This window comes from Chelonia mydas, chromosome 6 (genome assembly GCF_015237465.2).
Source record: "Chelonia mydas isolate rCheMyd1 chromosome 6, rCheMyd1.pri.v2, whole genome shotgun sequence".
Taxonomy (NCBI): domain Eukaryota; kingdom Metazoa; phylum Chordata; order Testudines; family Cheloniidae; genus Chelonia; species Chelonia mydas.
Genome location: NC_051246.2, coordinates 30,577,116 through 30,600,081, shown reverse-complemented (window position 1 = coordinate 30,600,081; position 22,966 = coordinate 30,577,116). Strand labels below are relative to the sequence as shown.

The 22,966-nt window shown below is 43.7% G+C and overlaps 1 protein-coding gene across 2 annotated transcripts in view; it reads left to right on the top strand.

The window, feature by feature from the left end:
• Nucleotides 1–17,508: 17,508 nt before the first annotated feature.
• TMEM86A (transmembrane protein 86A) overlaps nucleotides 17,509–22,966 on the top strand; it is a 37,925-nt gene continuing 32,467 nt past the window's right edge. The window contains exon 1 of one of the 2 annotated variants that reach the window (XM_037899666.2): nucleotides 17,509–17,836. Coding sequence is in view for 1 of the 2 variants with exons in the window: in XM_037899667.2 (XP_037755595.1) it covers nucleotides 17,816–17,836 (21 nt within the window). In the remaining variant the exon portion in view is untranslated. The remainder of the gene's footprint in view (nucleotides 17,837–22,966) is intronic. The other variant, XM_037899667.2, reaches the window with a different exon arrangement.

The window sequence follows — 22,966 nt, the reverse complement described above, 5'->3', positions numbered from 1 at the left end:
AGTGAGTCCTGCTTCAAGGCAATAACTAACACCCAGGAAGATCACTTTTCTGCTAGAGCTACCCACAGGCCTTCACATGTGTCCCCTCCATTTCCTGTTCCAGGCATAATGGCCTCTCTACTGTCTGCTGGGCTTCCACCACTGTGGGAGATCTTGAGCTTCCTTCTTCTACTAGGATCTCTCTCTCTCCGTCATAGGGCCACCCCAGGCTACAAGATCCAGTGGCTTTTGTCCTCAGAGCGAGTAAAGTTGTCAGATCAATTGGGGAAATGGGAAATACATTCCCATCAGCCAGGCCCATTTTTGGTGGGAAGGGGTGGGGTGGGGGTGAGTGTAGGGAGCAGGGCCGGCTCCAGCGTTTTTGCCTCCCCAAGCAGTAAAGAAAAAAAAAGAAAAAGAAAAAAAAGAAGCAGGACCCGCTGCCAGAGAGGGAGAGAAAGACCCGTAGCCGAACTGCCCCCGAAGACGCGAACGCGCCGCCCCAATCACGGACAGAGTGCCACCCCTTTCTGTTGGCCGCCCCAGGCACCTGCTTCCTTCACTGGGGCCTGGAGCCAGCCCTGGCAGGGAGAGGTTGGACTGCGGGGGCAGCTGCAGGCTTTTTTGCCTTCAGCTTGGCTCACTGTGGCCAAGCATAGTCTATTCATTTATGTAAGACCAGAGCTAGCCTTGAGCTGTAGAGTCAAAGAAATAGAGACAGAGTCATTTTCAATAAGGACCTTCATTGCCTACGAGTCAGGAAGAAAAGACCCTTTTGGCTACTCTAATCTTTGTTGGATTTGAATCAGATTCTTAAAAAGAGCCAGCTGTCAAGTACCCGTAGCACATGCATGTGGGAAATCTAGAATATGCCATATTATTAAATCAAAAAAGCATTCTAGCCCTTTAACCCCACAGCACTCTGTGCTTGTGCCATTGCACTCACCTGCACCTGTGTATTAAGTGCACAATAAAGTAGCTTCTCTTGTGTGTCTGGCCAACCTGTTTCAGGAGCATCCAGTAAACGGCCATAGTGCTGGTCTGCTGTGTGTGACATTCTCTTATGCCAGCCCTTAGCAAGCCAGAGAATTTACGAAAGACAGACCGCACTGTGTTTTTTACATTGCTTCCTGTTCCCCTTAGGCTTTGTTTTTGCACACTCGGGGGCTTTTCCTGCTGACTTAAGGCTTTTGTTCCTTTTACCTCTATCTGCTAAGAATATTGCTGATTGTTCAGTTGCGGGTAACTGACAAAGGGGGATGTGGAGTTAGTTTTACAGTAGAGTCTGGGACTGTCTCCATGAGGCTTTCAGCTGTTCCCATAGGAATAGTACAAGGAGAAAAGAAAACTAAGCAGACGTTTCAGGTTCCAATTGTTAATTTTTATTTTTTATTCATGCCTGTCACAGATCAGTTTCCATAGTAACAGGTAGCTGTGACACCAGTATAGACGACCAATAGAGCCCAGCTCCAGTGTTCTCCATTACTTCAGTAGTGTAGGCAAGCTCAGAATTGTGGGGCACCGGGGCAATGTCAGCACTAGGAAATGGTGGGGGGGAAAGCCATTTTCAAACAAGCTGAATGTGAACACAGTGAGCTGGCCGGAGTTCACCAGGCCCCGAAATATACTACAGCGAATTCCAAAAGCAGACTTGTACGTGCTTTCTGTTGCATGTTTTGACCAGCTTCAGCTAGCTACGTTCAAAGTTCACTGGGGTGCAGGGAGAAGGGGAAAGCGGTGTTAAAAAAAAATTGCTTTAAAACATGGTTCCATTTCTTTAGTGCAGACAGGCCAACAGGCACAGAGAAAAATAGTGGTTTGCCCAGGGTCACACAGCAAGTAAGCAGCAAAGCTGGGAGTAAAACCTACATCTCTGGCTCCTAGTCCAGTGCCCTCTTCCCCAGGACATGCTGCCTTCCCTCTTCATCCTCTCCAAAGCTGTGCAGGCCAACACATCCTTCCTCCATCTGTCCTTATTGGAAATTCCTCCTTGAGGTGGGGCACCTCAAAAAGTTTAGTGGAACAGTTTGGCCAGGCATCCAAACCCTCTAGTGCTCACCTGAGCATCCTGAGTCTATAAAACAAGCTGGAAATCTCACAAGAATGAAGGCTCTCATGAGACTTCAGGCACCTCTGGTCTCTGCTGCAAGCCAGAAGTGAGTGTCTTGGAATGATCTCAGGAAAGGTTTGGTTTCACTTCAATTCCAAATGGGTGAAGATTTGAAGGTGAAGGAGCATGTTCACTTACCCGAATTGGTTCACCCTTCCTTAATTCCTTCATTATTCACTGTCCTGCAGTTCAATGGTGTGCCAAGCAAAACACCAGTCACAGCACTCTAGCATGCCAACTAATGAAGTTACAGGAACAAGCCGAGTTCCAGGTTACTGGGAGCGTTTAATTAACGTGCTTAAATGCAATATAAAAAGATAAAGACACAGGCTTATTGGATATGTACATCTACAGACACAACTCTTGCAAACTGTTTCTAGAGTCCTGGGTGTTGTGACTGTCCCTCATGAATAATTTCATTCCCCACTATTGCCCTCTTACTCTCCTCCCCCTTTACCTGTTATTAAGAATCATTTTATTTGCATTTATCTTTCATTTTACTTTTTATTTTGTTAATTATTCTTAAAGGGCCTGATACAAAGCCCACTGAAGTCAGTGGGAGTTTCTCAGGCCCATAGTGCCATTAGATGTACCCAGTGCTTTACAAAACTGAGGGTCAGACAAAGAGTGGAATGCCTGCCTAAGGGGCTTACAGACTAATGGCACAGATGGGTACAGTTGAGTACACAGCAATATCAAAACGAACAAGCACCATGCAGATAAACACAGCATTGTTTGGTCACAGCAGCATGGAACAGATGATTGTTCAGGAGCTTCTTAGTGGAGGTGAGGGTACAGCAGTGTGGCTCAACCTATTTACCATTGTGGCCCACAGTGTGTTATGTGGGCTGCATCCAATACAACCTGTATGGCCCTGAGGATGTCACATGGGCTGCAGCTCTGTGCTGATTGGCCCACGGGTTGAGAACCACTGGGGCAGAGAGATACATTGATTGGAAGAATTTTCCAGGGGTATGGTATGACATGGAAAACAGTACAAAGCAGCAAGTAAGAGAGAAGAGCTATCTGCAATAAGGTTGGTTAAAAAAAAAATCCATGAAAACTGGTAGGGGTTTTGCTTTGTTTTTAAAGCAAATTTGGTTTTTGACTAAATGAAATTTCTCACAAAAAGTGTTGGCTTTCTGCACATTTGGTTTTTGCCTTTTTGGTCAAAAAACAAACACCCAAATTTAGGTGTGGGGGTTGATGAAAAGTTGACATTTTCATTAATATGTTCGGGGGGGGGGGAAGGGAGGGGGAAATACCCATTTTCTGACAAGCTCTATCAGCAGTCAGGTTTGATCAAGAGGGGCAAGGAATGTACAATCATAGAAACAGAGCTGGAAGGGACCTCAAGAGGTCATCTAGTCCAGAGGGCTGGATAAGATTGTAGAGTAGAGAAGGAAAGAAATTATTTTAATTTGCCTACCTTTTATCCTAGGTAGGTTTCATGGTTTAACAAGACAATATGCAACAGAACCAATTGAAATCTTTGGTTATTTGACCTATATTGTTCATGGCTATGAGGTGTGAGTTAGGGAGTACTTGGAAATTGAAGAGACATTTGAATTTATACAGAGAGGAGAGGGAATTCCAGAAGGTGGTCGAAGAAGTGGGAAAAGAAAGTATCTTGCTGGAGCTGTATGAATGGCCTGAGATGTGGAGAGGTAGAAGATGGTGATGCTGGAAAGGAAGAGGTTACAGCAATAAATATGGGAGATAACTAGAGCGTGGACAAGTGTTTGGGCAATGGGAACTGCGAGGAAGGGACATATTCTGGAGACGTTGTAGAGAAAGTAACAACAAGTCTGGCAAGAGCCAGAATCCGAAAAGGAAAGAACTGAGTCAAAGATTGCACCAAGACTGTGAGCTTGGGGGAAGTGGAAGGTTGATGTTGTCAGTAGTGACAGAGCACGAGAGGAGCAGGGCTTGGGAGGAAAATAATAAACTCAGTTTTAGGACACAGCCATCCCTAGGCTGCGCTGTGGGCATGTTGCACTGCCCTTCATAGCCTACCGTGGGAAGAACAATCGAGTGTAAAGGGATCATCTAGTGACAGAGCTAGTGGAACAGCTCATATGCCAACCCCGCTCCCAGGGTGCCAGCGCATGGGATGTGACTGGGGGAAAGGAACATATGTGGTTTATGTCTGTGCCCTGGCAAACCTCGGCTGTCAGAATGCTGCTGTAGGGGGCCACTGGCAGATAGTGTAAATTACAGCAGCCTTTGGGTTGCTCTGATTTACAGTGGGGGATTGGCCTGGTGCGCAGCTCACCCAGGATTAGGGAGCATAAAGACAGTTGAAGGCTTGAAGACACCTTGTCCTCAGTTGTTTTGTGTGCTCACTCAAGACAAAGCTGTGGGCCAGAGAATTACGTCTGAGGTGGCAGCAGGACACCCAGGAGGAGATTTTGGGGAGAGAGAGAGAGGAGTATGTCTTGTCTGCAGAGCGTTGGCCAGTATAGCTACGGCAGCAGGACCCCCTAGCGTGGATGCAGCATAAGAAGTTCTTCTGCAGGCATAGCTAAGCCACCTCCCTGAAATACATAAACGAAGCTGATACTCTTTTCTGTCGGCATGACCCAAGTAAGTCAAACAAGTATTGGCAATTTCCTCCAGGGTTGAGCCTTCACCAAATTGGTTACAAGCCTAAGAATTTGCTCTCATCACTGCCTGATATCTTTCATTCCTGTAGGGAAGCTATCTCCCACATAAAGCCAGAAAACAATCCCTAACCCATAAGTATTCATACAACATGTATAAAGTTGATGGAATAGTCTTTGGTTAGTCCATGTTTCCACTCTGTTGGGAACTATTCTCTGAATGCAAACTATTCTCTGAACATTGGTAAATAATAAATACATTTGCAAAAAAACAGGATCAATTTGATCCTGAAAACAGAAAAAAAGGGCTAAATTCATCACATAATGTATTTTAAATGAATAATTCAACCAGCTCTAGCTATCACTAAGTTCACAACATGTTTAAAGAAACATTTTTATCATGCTAACGAGAGCTGGTTGGGAAATTATTTTTTCCCTGCGAAAATTTTGGATTAAAAAAATAGAAAAAACAAACTTTGTTTGATCAGAAACTGAAAATTTTAGACCAAGAGCCAAAAAAATTCAGTTTGACCCAAACATTGATGAAAACGGGCATTTTCTTAAAAAAACTCCATCAAGAAATATCTTGACAGATTTTTTTGAACAGGTGTAATACCAACATTTTTGCCTGACCAATTCTGAATAAAAAATGCAAGATAATACTAATTAAAAATTAAGGTTTAGTACAAGCCAAACTTAGTTGCATTGCATCAAACTTAGCTGCGTGTATCAGAAAGGGGCCTGGAAATCCAAGCTTGAGAGGAAAAGTAGTCCGCCACTGCAAATGATGTTACTGCAATGAAAGGTTCTGATTCCATGATCTGATTATTTCCTTCTCTGCAGGGTCCTCAATGTTATATTGGTACCTAATATAGCAGGTGAATGGGGGTGCAAAGCACACTCCCAGTACTGCTCCCATGTCCCTAGAATGACCCTAAGGAATTGTTAATATTCCATTAGTAAGTGAGTAATGAGAATATGTGCAATAAATGGCTCCTAAAGATCAATGGAAATCGAGCTGGTATAAAATCTGTGTATTGCTTGTTGCTGCTGGTGTATTTTTATGGGAAAATCTAATATATTGATTGGCGCTTTTTTTAGTAGAATAGCTTGTATGAACTCATTAATGGCTTGGTTTGACCTCACAGTGGCCTGAAAAGTATCTGCACTCCAACATCAAGATTTTCAAAAGTATCTGATGATTTCAGATGCTGTAACTTTTGGGTGCCCAACTGAAGAGATCATAAAAGGGGGCTGTAGTGGCATGGCTGGAGCAGCAACCCCTTGTGGACCTTCCAGAAGAAGTCTTGGTCTCTGGTGTCCACTGAGGTGGGCTTCAGCCCACCAGCTAATTGTCCCTTCAGTCCTATGTCCTTCTTCAGGAGTTGGAGGGGCTTAGCAAAAAGCAAAGCTAACTCACTACTGGTCGGCCCACCAATCCTCCCATGCAGGGTCTCTGCTGTTTCTTTCGAGCTTGGTTTCCAAACAGTCCCTTATTAGTGCATCACTTGGTCCTTGGAGTCTAGCTGCTCTGGCTATCAAGCCCATCTCCTCACATCTCTACAGGCAATGCTCCCTTCAGGCAGAGAGGCAGAGCTCTGTCCTCCGTCCTGGCTGGCCAGCCCTAAACTGAGCCAGGTTCTCTCATTTTATTCCACTTCCAGGCTTGCCATTGGTTGCATGTATAGTGGGGATGAGGCTAACTGGGCCTACAGGCTCTCCTTAACCACTCCTCTCTGCCACATCATAGGGCCAGATATTCAGAAATGCCCTGCACAAGTTAGGCCCCCTGAAGGTGTCAAGCCGGGCACCCAAAATCACCAGCCACTTTTGATAATCTTGAACTAAATAGTTCAGTCGCTTTGACAGCCAATGTATAACTTCTCAGTCTCAGTTTGTGTTTCCCCATCCAGTTCTTCTTGTGCTTATCGATTCGGAACCCCGGGAAGCATTGTTCTTCTGTGAGGAGAAGAAAGGACTATCTTGGGGAGCACATTGTTTTGGGCTGATATCTGTTCCCTCTATGTGCTCTCGTTCCCTCTGTCCTTACAACTGCAGTTTGTTTCCTCTGAAGGCTCAGATGGATTCGTGTGTCTGCATGATTCTGAGCAGATTTTTGTACCGTAGTTGTCCTGCTTTTATTCTGCTTTGCAACTCAAATGTTTAATTGCATGCAATCTTTGTTCTTGCATATTGCTTGTCTGAGACAAGCCCAGCCTTCCCCTGTTTGTCTTAGATGAGCAGTACAGCAGTTAACAGGACTTGTTGAGACTCATGTGGTAACTGAATCACTGGTGCACAGATAATTCCCTACTATCTGTTGTAACTGTAGATGCATTTTACACAGAGAAATGGGGCACAATTTTTTGAAGTTGTAGTCAATTCATCTTAGCTCCCCATTGTAGTATTAGTGGATTTATTTGGTATGGACTGGGTTTACTCTGTTTATTTTAATTGGAAGATTTGCAATTCTTGACAATCTCCATTGATTGGTTACATGTCTGTACTTGATTTTGAAGAATAATACAAATATATGTGGTTTAAAAACTTAGATTTTTGAACCACTTCTGGGCTGGAAAAGTAAAAAAAGTGACTCACCCTTAATATTTTTTTGGGGAGGGGGGTAGCTACTGGAACAAAATCTAATTAGTAAACCTGCAGTCTTGATCAGGTTCGATTGTATGTATATGATGGACTCTAATCTTACATATAAAGTTTTTAACACTCATGACTGTGAAGAAAACCTTCCAAATGTGAACAGATACAGTTATCTTCCTGAATCTGTAGAGAGCCTAAAGCATTGGTGTGAACTTGCATTGTCCGCCATTCATTTTGTCATGGTGTTAACTCTGAGTCTACACATGGCACACTATGTTTCAGTTTTAACTATTTCACTTTGATCATTTTAGCAGCTGGAATGGGGAAGAGGATGGAAGTGAAGCTTATGGGGTGGAAATTGGGAAAGAAGAAAGGAGGAGAGACATAGGCAGGGAAGAGGGAGAGAAACAAAAAAGGGAAGAAACAGCAGTAGTTCTTAAGATGAGCATATTTTCTCACTGAGTAATGCTGAAGTGATAAGAAGTTACTGAACATATAATAGATGAGGGTAATTAAGGGCCTGACAGTTACCTGTGTGGAGCTCATAGCAGGATCAGGGTCCAAATGTTTAGTTACTTCACAGGGTCATAGTCTACTCTTGAGCCCATTCACATTGTCATCATGGGAGTTGTGCTGAAGTGAGATGAGGTAATTTCGAGATTTCTCTGGGCTTTGGGAAAAAAAATTGGTACAAGGAGGAATAGCTTATAGTTGCCCTCTAAAGGAGAAAGCACTAGATTTCTTTGTATAAATTATATACAGTTGGGTAGAAAAAACAGAATATGTGCATATTGGTTGGTATAGAAACCGAAAAGAGTGTCATTGAACTCAAATGGAGATGGATGTAATTGAAAATAAACATTTTCTATAATGTTTTCTTGGATAAATCCCACAGGCCCTGGCATATGAAAGTAGTCTGGATTTCAGTAACAAAGTGCTCCAAATAATGAATCTGAGAAGTCAGGAAGGAGCAGACCAAGGAATGCCTGACAGATGATTCTTTAAATAAAGCATCTCTAGTACTTACTAGATCACACATCTGTTTTTGCTTTCCTCAATGGTTTTGTTCCCAGGCACTTTAGTATTAATAATAGATTTGAAAGTCTGAAATAGAATGTACACCCCTGGCTATATTATCAGCAAACATAGCTTGTTCTAGCAGATCTTGGGGCTGCAAACTAGGAAAGCTTATGGGGCTTCCATGTTCTGAGAGGCGCCTGGAGATCAGAGGTCTGTTGCTACTGCTTTAGCCTGTAACTAGGGACAATAGACACCACTGGATAAGAAGAATTTAGATTGCTGCTAAGAGTTCAGTTACATAAATATTTCTAGCCCTTCATATTACTAAGATAGCCATTGTAATGTAAACCAATACATAAGCTCTTTGGGAAGGGACCGTCCTTTTGTTTTGGATTTGTGAAACACTTAGTATAAGGGGCCCTGGTCCATGAGTGGAGCTCCGAGTTCTATGGTAATACAAATAATAGCATACTCTGAGGCTGACATGCACAATCATGGACCTTATCCATTGAAGTACTTTTATTGACTTCATAGTCCTTTGGATTAGGCTCTGAGTGCATGTAATTGGGAACCACCATTGACTATTTAGCCTAGAGAGACTAGCTCTCAGGTCAGTGCTACCTGGATCCACTGACTCCCCCCGCATAGGAGTCCACCAAGGGGGAAAATATGGAAAGAAAAACTTCATTATCAGACCAAAAACCAAATTCTTAAGAGATAGTTTCTCTCTCTCTTTTCATAACCCACAGACATTGTTCACCAAAGCCATTTCCACACTGTTACACACACAAAAATCCCTGAAGTTCTGTTTTGCAAACCCTGACCCAGTAAGCGTATGATCACATGACTGTTATTGAACTCTGTTCATGCTCACTGTGACCATGTTTTTAAAGAAAAAAAAAATCAAAACTGCAATAAATTTCCTATTAACAAATTCCCTAAAGCTGTACTTTAAACAAAATGTTTGTTTTCATGAGGCTCATCACAATCTCTCCTGCATCAGTCAGAAAAGTAATCCTAAACTAGAGGGAGGATTCCAGTTCCTGCAACAACAAAAAAGATACTCCCACATTCCAGGAACAAGTTTATCAGTTCATCAGCTCATTGCATCCTGTATTCCTTTTCTTTCCTTCACAAACCAGCCAAAGTGACTCCAATGGTTGCCTGACATACTGTTTCTCCAAATGGAGGGTGTTTGTGTGAGGATCTGTTCTGTGAGTGTTTTCATTATGATAAGCAGAGAATTTTAGTCTTTGTGTTCCAAACCATGATTTCCAGCATTGTACCAGACTTAGGAGGAATACTCATTTTACATTATCACTTATTCTGATACCTTAGAAACAGACATTAAAGTGTTGGGAATAATGTATTAGCTATAATGAAACTGGTGTGCTATTAATAATGTTGGGAAACAGTATAGTTTCATCTTATATTTAGATCTTAAGCTCTTTGCAGCAGGGATCATGATTTCATTGTGCCTGGCACAATACTTCCCTGATCGGGACTTCTAGGCAACAACCCATAACAAATTATTAATAATAGCTTGTGCAGGAAATGATCTTAAGATGATATGCCTGACCCATTGTACGCAGTTCAACCAGATCATATAATGCCTTATGCTAAATGAGATTAATTTTCAAAGTACCTCCCTGGGATTGGGTAGTTAAGACATTTCCCCAGTGTTCCCCATCACTTGTAGTATGTTTCTTTGAGCTAGTTACTAAAATAATAAACCCATGTTACAGTTTATACTATTACAAAGAACTATATTGAGTATCTGTATGAATGGAGCAATACAAGATTTGCTGGATCTGTCTTTAGCCACAGTTAATATCCAACAAGATAAAAACCTCACAAGAAACAATTAAAAGATGTACAAATGGTGACCATAGTAGGCCCTTTGAATGTCTTACAACAGTAAAAGCCAATACCAAAATGCACACAAATTTGAATATATACACCCTACTGTGTTGGGTAAGTAAAGGCTCAAACAAACAGATGAGTTTGGCTAAGAATCAAGGGCCAGATTTTTGACATTCCCAGTAGGCACCTACCTGTATCTTTAGGCATCTAAAAACCTTTAAAAATCTGGTCCCTAGTTCTGCTCCTTTTAAGAGGATAGCAAGGTTCCACCTAACAAAGAGAGGGAAGAGCATCTTCGCAAGCAGGCTGGCTAACTTAGTGAGGAGGGCTTTAAACTAGGTTCACTGGGGGAAGGAGACCAAAGCCCTCAGGTAAGTGGGGAAGTGGGATACCGGGAGGAAGCAGGAGCGCGCGAGAGGGCAGGGCTTCTGCCTCATACTGAGAAAGAGGGACGATCAGCGAGTTATCTCAAGTGCCTATACACAAATGCAAGAAGCCTGGGAAACAAGCAGGGAGAACTGGAAGTCCTGGCACAGTCAAGGAATTATGATGTGATTGGAATAACAGAGACTAGGTGGGATAACTCACATGACTGGAGTACTGTCATGGATGGATATAAACTGTTCAGGAAGGACAGGCAGGGCAGAAAAGGTGGGGGAGTTGCACTCTATGTAAGGGAGCAATATGACTGCTCAGAGCTCAAGTATGAAACTGCAGAAAAACCTGAGTGTCTCTGGATTAAGTTTAGAAGTGTGAGCAACAAGGGTGATGTTGTGGTTGGAGTCTGCTATAGGCGGACCAGGGGGATGAAGTGGACAAGGCTTCTTCCGGGAAGTCGCAGAAGCTACTAGATCGCATGCCCTGGTTCTCATGGGCGACTTTAATCATCCTGATATCTGCTGGGAGAGCAATACAGCGGTGCACAGACAATCCAAGAAGTTTTTGAAGAGGGTAGGGGACAATTTCCGGGTGCAAGTACTGGAGGAACCAACTAGGGGCAGAGCTCTTCTTGACCTGCTGCTCACAAACCGGGAAGAATTAGTAGGGGAAGCTAAAATGGATGGGAACCTGGGAGTCAGTGACCATGAGATGGTTGAGTTCAGGATCCTGACACAGGGAAGAAAGGAGAGCAGCAGAATACAGACCCTGGACTTCAGAAAAGCAGACTTTGACTCCCTCAGGGAGCTGATGGGCAGGATCCCCTGGGAGAATAACATGAGGGGGAAAGGAGTCCAGGAGAGCTGGCTGTATTTTAAAGACTCTTTATTGAGGTTACAGGGACAAACCATCCCGATGTGTAGAAAGAATAGTAAATATGGCAGGTGACCAGCTTGCCTTAACAGTGAAATCCTTGCTGATCTTAAACACAAAAAAGAAGCTTACAAGAAGTGGAAGATTGGACAGATGACCAGGGAAGAGTATAAAAATATTGCTCGGGGATGCAGGAGTGAAATCAGGAAGGCCAAATCACACCTGGAGTTGCAGCTAGCAAGAGATGTTAAGAGTAACAAGAAGGGTTTCTTCAGGTATGTTAGCAACAAGAAGAAAGTCAAGGAAAGTGTGGGCCCCTTACTGAATGAGGGAGGCAACCTAGTGACAGAGGATGTGGAAAAAGCTAATGTATTCAATGCTTTTTTTGCCTCTGTCTTCACGAACAAGGTCAGCTCCCAGACTACTGCACTGGGCAGCACAGCATGGGGAGGAGGTGACCAGCCTTCTGTGGAGAAAGAAACGGTTCGGGACTATTTAGAAAAGCTGGACGAGCACAAGTCCATGGGGCCGGATGCGCTGCATCCGAGAGTGCAAAAGGAGTTGGCGGATGTGATTGCAGAGCCATTGGCCATTATCTTTGAAAACTCATGGCGATCCGGGGAAGTCCCGGACGACTGGAAAAAGGCTAATGTAGTGCCCATCTTTAAAAAAGGGAAGAAGGGGGACCCTGGGAACTACAGGCCAGTCAGCCTCACCTCAGTCCCTGGAAAAATCATGGAGCAGGTCCTCAAGGAATCATTTCTGAAGCACTTAGAGGAGAGGAAAGTGATCAGGAACAGTCAGCATGGATTCACCAAGGGCAAATCATGCCTGACTAATCTAATTGCCTTCTATGACGAGATAACTGGCTCTGTGGATGAGGGGAAAGCGGTGGACGTGTTGTTCCTTGACTTTAGCAAAGCTTTTGACACAGTCTCCCACAGTATTCTTGCCAGTAAGTTAGAGAAGTATGGGCTGGATGAATGGACTATAAGGTGGATAGAAAGTTGGCTAGATTGTCGGGCTCAACGGGTAGTGATCAATGGCTCCATGTCTAGTTGGCAGCCGGTATCAAGTGGAGTGCCCCAAGGGTTGGTCCTCGGGCTGGTTTTGTTCCATATCTTCATAAATGATCTGGAGGATGGTGTGGATTGCACCCTCAGCAAGTTTGCAGATGACACTAAACTGGGAGGAGAGGCAGATATGCTGGAGGATAGGGATAGGATACAGAGTGACCTAGACAAATCGGAGGATTGGGCCAAAAGAAATCTGATGAGGTTCAACAAGGACAAGTGCAGAGTCCTGCACTTAGGACAGAAGAACCCCATGCACTGCTACAGACTAGGGACCAAATGGCTCGGCAGCAGTTCTGCAGAAAAGGACCTAGGGGTTACAGTGGACGAGAAGCTGGATATGAGTCAACAGTGTGCCGTTGTTGCCAAGAAGGCCAATGGCATTTTGGGAGGTATACATAGGGGCATTGCCAGCAGATGGAGGGACGTGATCGTTCCCCTCTATTCAACATTGGTGGGGCCTTATCTGGAGTACTGTTTCCAGTTTTGGGCCCCACACTACAAGAAGGATGTGGAAAAATTGGAAAATGTCCAGCGGAGGGTAACAAAAATGATTAGGTGACTGGAATACATGAGTTATGAGGAGAGGCTGAGGGAACTGGGATTGTTTAGTCTGCGGAAGAGAAGTATGAGGGGGGATTTGATAGCTGCTTTCAACTACCTGAAAGGGGGTTCCAAAGAGGATGGCTCTAGACTGTTCTCAGTGGTAGCTGATGACAGAACAAGGAGTAATGGTCTCAAGTTGCAGTGGGGGAGGTTTAGGTTGGATATTAGGAAAAACTTTTTCACTAGGAGAGTGGTGAAACACTGGAATGCGTTACCTAGGGAGGTGGTGGAATCTCCTTCCTTTTGAGGTTTTTAAGGTCAGGCTTGACAAAACCCTGGCTGGGATGATTTAGTTCGGGATTGGTCCTGCTTCGAGCAGGGGGTTGGACTAGATGACCTCCTGAGGTCCCTTCCAACCCTGATATTCTATGATTCTATGATTGATTCTATGACTTAAGTGGGGCTGGATTCAGCCTTAATTGTGCAATGCTGTATATTGCAAAGAAATTTCTTCCTGATCTCTCTTCAGTTAGTGCCCTAAAGAATGAGATTTGATTGCATTTACCTGAATATATAGCAACACTTGTCAAATTAACTAGCCTAATTAAAAATCTAGCTAAAGTATTCAACTACCTGATCACCCTTTGTAGCAGCGAAATCTACGTGTGATTTCATGCTGTGTGGAAAAGCATTTATTTTTGTTTACTTGATATTTACCTGTTACTGATTTCATTGGAGAGACATTTTGTTCTCGTAGTACATTTCAGTTCATTCTCTCTACTTACAGAGCCCATCTCTAATTGATAGATAATGCAAGGTGATTTTGGAGGGGCTTATTCATGGTTCTGTACAAAGGAATGAAACATTCCTCAGTTATACCATGGGCTGGTGGGCAAAATGCTGCCCTCAGTCATAGAATCATAGAATATCAGAGTTGGAAGGGACCTCTGGAGGTCATCTAGTCCAACCCCCTGCTCAAAGCAGGACCAATCCCCAACTAAATCATCCCAGCCAGGGCTTTGTCAAGCCTGACCTTAAAAACTTCTAAGGAAGGGGATTCCACCACCTCCCTAGGTAACGCATTCCAGTGTTTCACCACCCTCCTAGAGAAAAAGTTTTTCCTAATATCCAACCTAAATCTCCCCCACTGCAACTTGAGACCATTTACTCCTTGTCCTGTCATCTGCTTCATTTGTGTCAGTGGGTTTGCATAAATGTAACTGAGAACAGAATTTGGCCCTGAACAGCAAATTTACCTGCTGACCTTCTGCCCTCCGTTATACCTTTGCAAACGTCTTATAGTGTTTGCACTGGTTTGATGTGAAGATGGTTTTATGTCAATGTGGTAGTCTAGATAATAAAAAACACCGAGACTCCCATTCAGCAACGCATGTAAGCACATGAGTATTTAGTCCTTATTAAGCAAAGCACTTAAACAAATTTGTGTTGCCCATAAAACAACTTTCTCCAGTGTGTACTGATGTCAAAAAAGTAGCATCAGTGCTCAGCTGAGGCTACATGTAGTGAGAATCTGTTGATACGGGTTTGTTCCTGGCATTTAGAAAGTGAACATCAAACACTAAAGAGCCAGAGACTAGCTGGGAAGAATAGACACAGTCACATACCCAACAGTAAACAGCATCAAAAGACCCTGGTCTCTTTACTAAATAAGACTGAAGGAAGAGGGGGACTGGTTGTGAATTGAGAAAAGAAGTTGGAGGAGAGAGGGAGGGGAAATGGGATGCTAGTAGGAGTGGCTATGAAACTTCATTCAGAGTGAAGAGAAAAGAAACTAGGACCACGGAGATATGTAGGCGGGGTAGAAGTGGGGATTATAGAGAAAGAATAGGGTGCATGAAAGGCATGTGGGAATTCATGTGGAAGGTGGATGTATGAGTAAAGAAGGGAAGAGGCCAGGATGGTGTTTTCTGGAAGATCACCATCGGTGATCTACACTATGGATGTAGAAGCCCTCTACACCAATATTCCACACAAAGATGGACTACAAGCCATCAGGAACAGTATCCCCGATAATGTCATGGCAAACCTGGTTGGCTGACCTTTGTGACTTTGTCCCCACCACAACTATTTCACATTTGGGGACAATATATACATTCAAATCAGCAGCACTGCTATGGGTACCCGCATGGCCCCACAGTATGCTAACATTTTTATGGCTGACTTAGAACAATGCCTCCTTAGCTCTCGTCCCCTAACGCCCCTACTCTACTTGTGCTACACTGATGACATCTTCATCATCTGGACCCATGGCAAAGAGGCCCTTGAGGAATTCCACCATGATTTCAACAATTTCCATCCCACCATCAACCTCAGCCTAGACCAATCCACACAAGTGGTCCATTTCCTGGACACTACTGTGCTAATAAGCGATGGTCACATAAACACCACCCTATACCGGAAACCTACTGACCGCTATGCTTACCTACATGCCTCCAGCTTCCATCCAGGAGACACCACACAATCCATTGTCTACAGCCAAGCTCTAAGATACAACCGCATTTGCTCCAATCCCTCAGACAGAGACAAACACCTACAAGATCTCTATCAAGCATTCTTAAAACTACAATACCCACCTGCTGAAGTGAAAAAACAGATTGACAGAGCCAGAAGAGTAACCAGAAGTCACCTACTACAGGACAGGCCCAACAAAGAAAATAACAGAACTAGCCATCACCTTCAGCCTGCAACTAAAACCTCTCCAGCGCATCATCAAATATTTACAACCTATCCTGAAAAATGATCCCTCACTCTCACAGATCTTGGGAAACAGACCAGTCCTCACTTACAGACAGCCCCCCAACCTGAAGCAAATACTCTCCAGCAACCACACACCACACAACAAAAACACTTCCCCAGGAACCTACCTTGCAACAAAGCCCGATGCCAACTCTGTCACATATTTATTCAAGTGACACCATCATAGAATCATAGAATATCAGGGTTGGAAGGGACCTCAGGAGGTCATCTAGTCCAATCCCCTGCTCAAAGCAGGACCAATCCCCAACTAAATCATCCCAGCTAGGGCTAGGACCTAATCACATTAGTCACACCATCAGGGGCTCGTTCACCTGCACATCTACCAATGTGATATATGCCATCATGTGCCAGCAATGCCCCTCTGCCATTGCATTGGCCAAACCAGACAGTCTCTATGCAAAAGAATAAATGGACACAAATCTGACATCAGGAATCATAACATTCAAAAACCGGTAGGAGAACACTTCAACTTCTCTGGCCACTCAGTAAAAGATTTAAGGGTGGCAATTTTGCAACAGAAAAGCTTCAAAAACAGACTCCAACGAGAAACTGCTGAGTTTGAATTAATATGCAAACTAGATACCAATAACTTGGGTTTGAATAGAGACTGGGAATGGCTGGGTCATTACACATATTGAATCTGTTTCCCTAAGTTAAGTATCCTCACACCTTCTTGTTAACTGTCTAAATGGATCATCTTGATTATCACTACAAAAGTTTTTTTCTCCTGCTGATAATAGCTCATCTTAACTAATTAGCCTCTTACAGTTTGTATGGCAACTTTAACCTTCTTTATATGTATATATATATATATATCTTCTTACTATATGTTCCATTCTATGCATCCGATGAAGTGGGCTGTAGCCCACGAAAGCTTATGCTCTCATAAATTTGTGAGTCTCTAAGGTACCACAAGTACTCCTGTTCTTATATTTAGATTCTAACCTCTGCAGGGTATGCATCATGGCCTTCCTGATCTGTAGTTTGCCTAGCACATGTTTGGTGCATATTATAAGAAATGATAACTTATTGATGGGCATATATCTATTATGTAATTCAGTTGGTGGCCTGACACATAATGATTGATGGTGTTATTTTAATATTTTGATGGTGTTATTTTAATTGATGGCATTATTTTAATATTTTCCACTATGGTTTACTTGAAAGGATTCACGAGTCCCGTTTTATATATATAAAGATTGGTAAACTATAAGCAGTTTGGAGAGTAGGGCAAAAACTGGCAAGATCTGGATCTACTTTTTTGTTGCCCTGTAGCAACTAGATGTGCCATATTCCAGAAGACTTTGGCACACTAGTAGCAGGTGGGTGAGCCCTTTAGGAAGTGGAATTTGGGAGTCGGAGCACAAAAACAGCAGGGTCCATCAAAATCCATGTCTAGAATAAGTTTTTTGCAGCATTAGGGTTCCAAGATATGCTGGATTCTAGAATTTTGTGGCACATAAGTAGCAACTGGACATTTTCTTTATTTGGGAGCTGGGTTGTGAAAATCAGCAGGCTTTTCTGGAAGGATCTGATTTTTACTCACATGTATTTGTGAATGTATGTGTTTATGCACGTGTCTGTAAGTGTACCCATGTTTTGGTGTGGGAGTACGTGTGTGCATTGAAACCTACTGTGGACATCAGACAGACAGGAGGGGAGGGGAAGAAGTGGAAAACTGCCACCCTATTCCTCTCCCCTTATGAGCTGAGTCTATTGAGCTGCAGGTTGTGAGCCTAGAGAGGAAGGCAGAGGGAGGGGCGACTGAGACAGAGCTGGCTGGTGTCACACCCCCAGCTCCCCTCCCTTCAGCCCATTGGCTCCGGCCTTTATGATGTCATTGCGTTCTAAAAAAGAACCCAGAAAACAATCGGCATTGAGAAAAAACAGATATATTTTCTGATCCTATTTAAAGGGAAAGCGCCAGGCACCGGGACCCAGCCGCAGAGCCAGAGTCAGGGACTGCAGTTCAGCTTGAAGCCTACCGAGAAGACATGGTGTCGCCGGTCACAGTGGTGAGTGCACACGGGGCTTTGCATGGATTGGAGACGAAACCGGAACAGTAACAATGAAAAACCCAACTTTTTTTTTTTTTTTTTTTTTTGAGAAGGGGAACCTGTATACATGGGGCGGAGTGTGGGGGGACGACGACTGGCCCCATGCTGGGTTGCGTTCAGGATCGCTGCCCCACCAGGGACCGGAGTAATGCGTTGCGGCTGCTGCCTTGAGTTGTTAAATCCGATTCTCCATCGGCTTGTTGGCTCTGGGGAGAGGGAGGGAGTTAGTAATAGGGGGCCAGAATCTGATTCCTCAGGCTCAAGGCTACCATCTTCTCCAGCCTGTGCCTTCCTCTGCTGGGATGTGTGTGTGGGGGGAGAATTAATACCAGGGGGGTGGGGGATGGGAATCCTGCGAAAAAGTGCATCGGATGAAAACACTGTGCACGTGAGCGGGAAGCGTGACTTTGTTGATTTCTCTGGTCTCGCCGGTTGGATGCTGTCTGAGTGATGGAGAAGGAGAGCCCTGCTCGGTCAGCCCCCCTCTCCCTCGCCCAGCAGCCTGAGCAGAGCCGCCCCATCATTTCTCTAAGGAGCAGCAGGCACTGTCCTATTGCTATTCGTGGTATGTTTGTGATTTATGTGCTTGGGCGCGGGTCTGTCAATATCCCTGTGCGCACTGCACATCTGGGAACCTCTGTGCTGTGTGCCCGTGTGGGAGGGATGTGCAATGTGTATGGACCAGCTCTCTAGCAGCGTGCCTAGGTGTGCATCGGAGGTGTAATGCAGCCTTGTCCACTCACCAGGATAGAGGGATCCTCTGGGGAGTTAAAAAAAAAAAAAGTTAATGTTCTCCCTTCACATTATAATAATTTATCCCGATGCATTATGTTCTTCCTCTCGCCATTCAGTCTGGATCAGTAGCTGCAATAGTGGTGGTGGAAGAGGGGATAATCCCTAGCCTCTGTGCCTGGGCTGGCTAATTATCATGACAATTTTGCAAGGCAGTCATCATATTTGTGGCTGGCCGTATGTTTATGCTCTTCCAATACTACAAAAATATCTCTGTAGGCCCAGTTAAAGTAGATAAAATATTCAGAAAACAGTTGGTATTAGCCAGAAATGCCCACCAATATTTTAAAATATTCCGTGTATTGTTTTTCATGCAACATTCAGACCAGCAGTGAAAAGCAAGGTACTTGGTGTACCAGATAAATTTCCAGTTATACAAGTATCAGTGTAAATTATCAGTACAACATCCATTGGAGATGGTATCACATCCCCCTTTCATAATGGAATGTTCTATTTTACTGCACTTTGGTTCCTGTAGGATAATTTTAAAAACACTGCATAGGTGAAAGACCTTTTTTTCTCTAAAAAAAGAAATCACTGTTAAATTTCAGTGTTTATTAACATTAAAGTATATTGTTCATAGGAGATCATGACTGCACTGTAAATTCTATACACTGATATATCCTAAACATCATACGTTTGGCCTTTTGGCAGGGGACAGGGAGGGAAGCAAAGAACAGATTCGCAAAAAGAAAAGGAGTACTTGTGGCACCTTAGAGACTAACCAATTTATTTGAGCATAAGCTTTCGTGAGCTACAGCTCACTTCATCGGATGCATCGGAGCTGTAGCTCACGAAAGCTTATGCTCAAATAAATTGGTTGGTCTCTAAGGTGCCACAAGTACTCCTTTTCTTTTTGCGAATACAGACTAACACGGCTGATACTCTGAAAAGAACAGATTGCAACTTCACCTCCTGTCAAAATAGGAAAGAAAATGAACAATTATGTACATGGCAATATATATTATATTATATATTATATATATAAATACAAATATTGCTAGGAATGGACAAAATTCTTACACCCATGAAATTAAGAGCAAAATTTGACCCAGAATGTGTAAAAAAAATTCTGAAAAACATTTCAAGGTCTACAGTTGTAACTGGGTATTGCCCATCTTGTTATTTATTACTAGCAGAAGCCAGCATTCAGATGCCTAGTGTATTTTTCTCTTTCCATTTTCTTTTGGCAGAGTCAGTGTCCTCAAAATATACCTGGACCTGAAACACTGCTTGCAATTTTGCCAGAGACAGGATTGATGTATCTGTTCCTTTTGCCACTGAGTAATTTCAGGGGGTGAAAATTCTCTCTCTCCTGCTGAACATAATTCATAAGGGCTCAGGACGGAAGGAAAAATATGTTGTAGCTGTTATAGGTAACTTTCCTTGCTGCCTTCACTGTATTCAGAAATCTTGTGTATTCCATCAGACAGCGTTGCTGTAATAGATCTGCTCTTTTCTGCCTTTCTGCTGAGATTCTCCCGTTCCTTTCCAGTGATGTGGGAACCTTCTCTAAGTAAAATTGAGTTTCAGTTGTTTTAATGATTAGCTTCTCTCCTGCTCCCCCCCCAGGCGGTCTGCTCCCCATTTTATTCTCTGGACCCCTCAGTTTTATCCATATTCCGAGCTCTGCCTTGGTTTTCCAAGTCTCTTTGAGCTTTCCTGTTACCCAGGATGCTCTTTTTTGGTAAATCCTTTCAGAAAGAGACCATTTTGCTTATAATTTTCCTGTGGACTTTTGCCTTCACTTCTGTGTCCATTTGTGGTTCTCATCTGCAGACTCAGTTGTCCAGATTATCAGATTTCTGGCTTGACAGAACCTCTGCTTCTTCCTCCTCAGAGACCACTGAGGGCTGTATTGCCCCAAGTTCAGCTCTACTATTGCTCTTTCCCAGCAGTAGCTGCTCCAGATGGAGTGAGCCAGCTAAGTGCAGGCAACTCTTCTCTTCTTCCTTCACCAAGCCAGAAGCAGCACCATGGCCTTTTTTTTTTTTTTTTTTTTAAATTATTATTATTGAGGCTTTCATCCTGTAAACTGATCAGAATTTCTGTCTTTGAGACTCGGTCCCCCTCTTCCTCTTGTCACAAGGCATCTTTGGACTTTATGCACACATGCATTGGTGCACCCAGTATCATAAGATATATCCCTACATGTGCGTGCGTGTATATCTTCCACGACCTTGCCTTAATTTAAATAGGCAACCCCACATTTACCCTTACACTAATATACTAACACAAATACATCTACCTAGTGTAATGGATTGGATTTTCCTAACATAATCAGTATTTTCATGTACTTGAGTGGTTCACAGTTCACTTGAAAATGGGTAAAAACCAAAACACTTTTGAAACCCCTGATTTTTTTTTTTTTTTTGTAAGAATGAGTGAAAAAAACAAAGGGCCTTGTCTATGTGGAACAGGAATAATATTACTTGCCTGTCTCACAGGGTAGTCAAGAAGCTTAATTAATATAATCCATACTAATACAATGTGCAAGACCACATGTGGAGGTTTGTGTATGAACTAATAGAGCTGGTTGTTTAGCTGAAGTAACAGTGGCTGTGGCTTTAAGATCCAGAGGTCCAGGTTCAGTCCCTGCAGATGAGCCGACATAGGGTGTTATTACATTAACGTGGAAAAGCACTGTGTGATCCCAGGATGAAAGAACTCTGTGTACATCTTATGTGCCTTCATATGCTCTCCTATTTCCAGGACACAAATAGTTTATCTGACTGAGTTTAACTGACAAATCTATAGCTGCATCAGGAATAACTAAGTGTTAGTCAGCAGGTTAAACAGTCCCTTCACTACAGCACTTAGCCCAGAGATATTAGGCATCAGCAATTGATATTGATTTGTCATCTTCCTGTTTTCAAAGTACTCTGGCCAATGGCTCTCTTTGAAGTGATTCCCTTGTGCTTTACATCAAAGCTAGAAGTTCTTTGATCAAAACACTTCAAAAGCAGTAGGTGCAAAGACTCTTTACCCCTGTCTTTGCCAGGCCTGCACAATAGTTTGCTGTCTCACATTCCAGTGACTGTCCCTTGCAGTCAGTGCAACCGTCGTAAAGAGGTGAATCGGTCTTTAGAGCCTGAATTAAAATAACTTTGAAATATCACGCAAACGTTGTTCATTTCTCTTTTTATCCTCTTAAGGGGCAACCTTTGAAGTTCGCTCTTAGTGCGTATGTTCTAGAACATGTTTAAAACCAGACCGTGTAGGCTAGGTAAAGGTCATTGTGAGGGGGCAGCTGCCCCTCACTGGCAGAAAAGGGGTTAAAAGCAGCCCAAGGGAGGCTGCGCTGGAGGCAGCCAATTAGAAAGGGGCTGAGAGGAGTAGCCAATCATGGCCTGGCAAGCCCATATAAGAAGGGCTGCAGTCAGAACAGACTGGAACTCAAGGGGAGAAGCCCAGTACCTGGGACAATTCAGTGCTGCAAGCAGGGACTGGGGAGCTAGAGAGTGCTCCTGGCTGGCTGCTAGGGCCGGCAGGCTGAGGCCCTGAGGTAAGGGCAGAAGAGGGTGCTGGAACTGCATGGGAAGCGGCCTTGGGACAATGAACTGCAGTTGCCACTGAGGGAAGAGGCTGGGTGGAGATTGCAGGTCCCCTGGAAGGGGAGAACCCAGTGTGGCACAGCTGGAGCGCAGTGTCATGAAGAGGATGCTGTGCTCCTAGGAGTAATGTGTGTCCAGGAGCAGAGATGACGGTGGGTGAGATACCACCAGAGGAGGGTGCAGAGCTAATTCCCAAGACCACCAGTAGGAGGTGCTATAGTGGTGAATCGCACCCGTCACAATAATACACAGGTTTGTCCTAAAGGAATGTGGGTTTACCTCAATTTACATATTAGCAGTAAACACAACCATCAAGCTAAACCAGTGGAGGTTATCCTCAGGCTGAACTTGAGAGACAGAGAATTAATATGGCTCCAACACCCCAGAGAGACACTGGAGACTGAATCCCCAGGAAGCCTTCCTGACTTTCAGGACAAAGACAATTCCTTTGGAGGAAGTACAAGGGACAGAGAGAGACTCCATCTTTATCTTACCCCTGAGGAGACAAAGGAATCAAATGTACACTTTATGTGCTGTGTATTGGTTCCTGGCCAGAGGGTCTAGACAGCCATGCTGGACCAAGAATGATTAGTGAGAAAACTACCTTGAGCACTATCTGTAGCTTGTTAAGTTAGGACTTAGCCATTAGAAAGTGTATTTTTACTTTTGTTTGTAACCCATTCTACCTTCTACTTGGGATCACTTAACCTTGCTGTATTTTTCATTGTAATCCAGCCCAGGG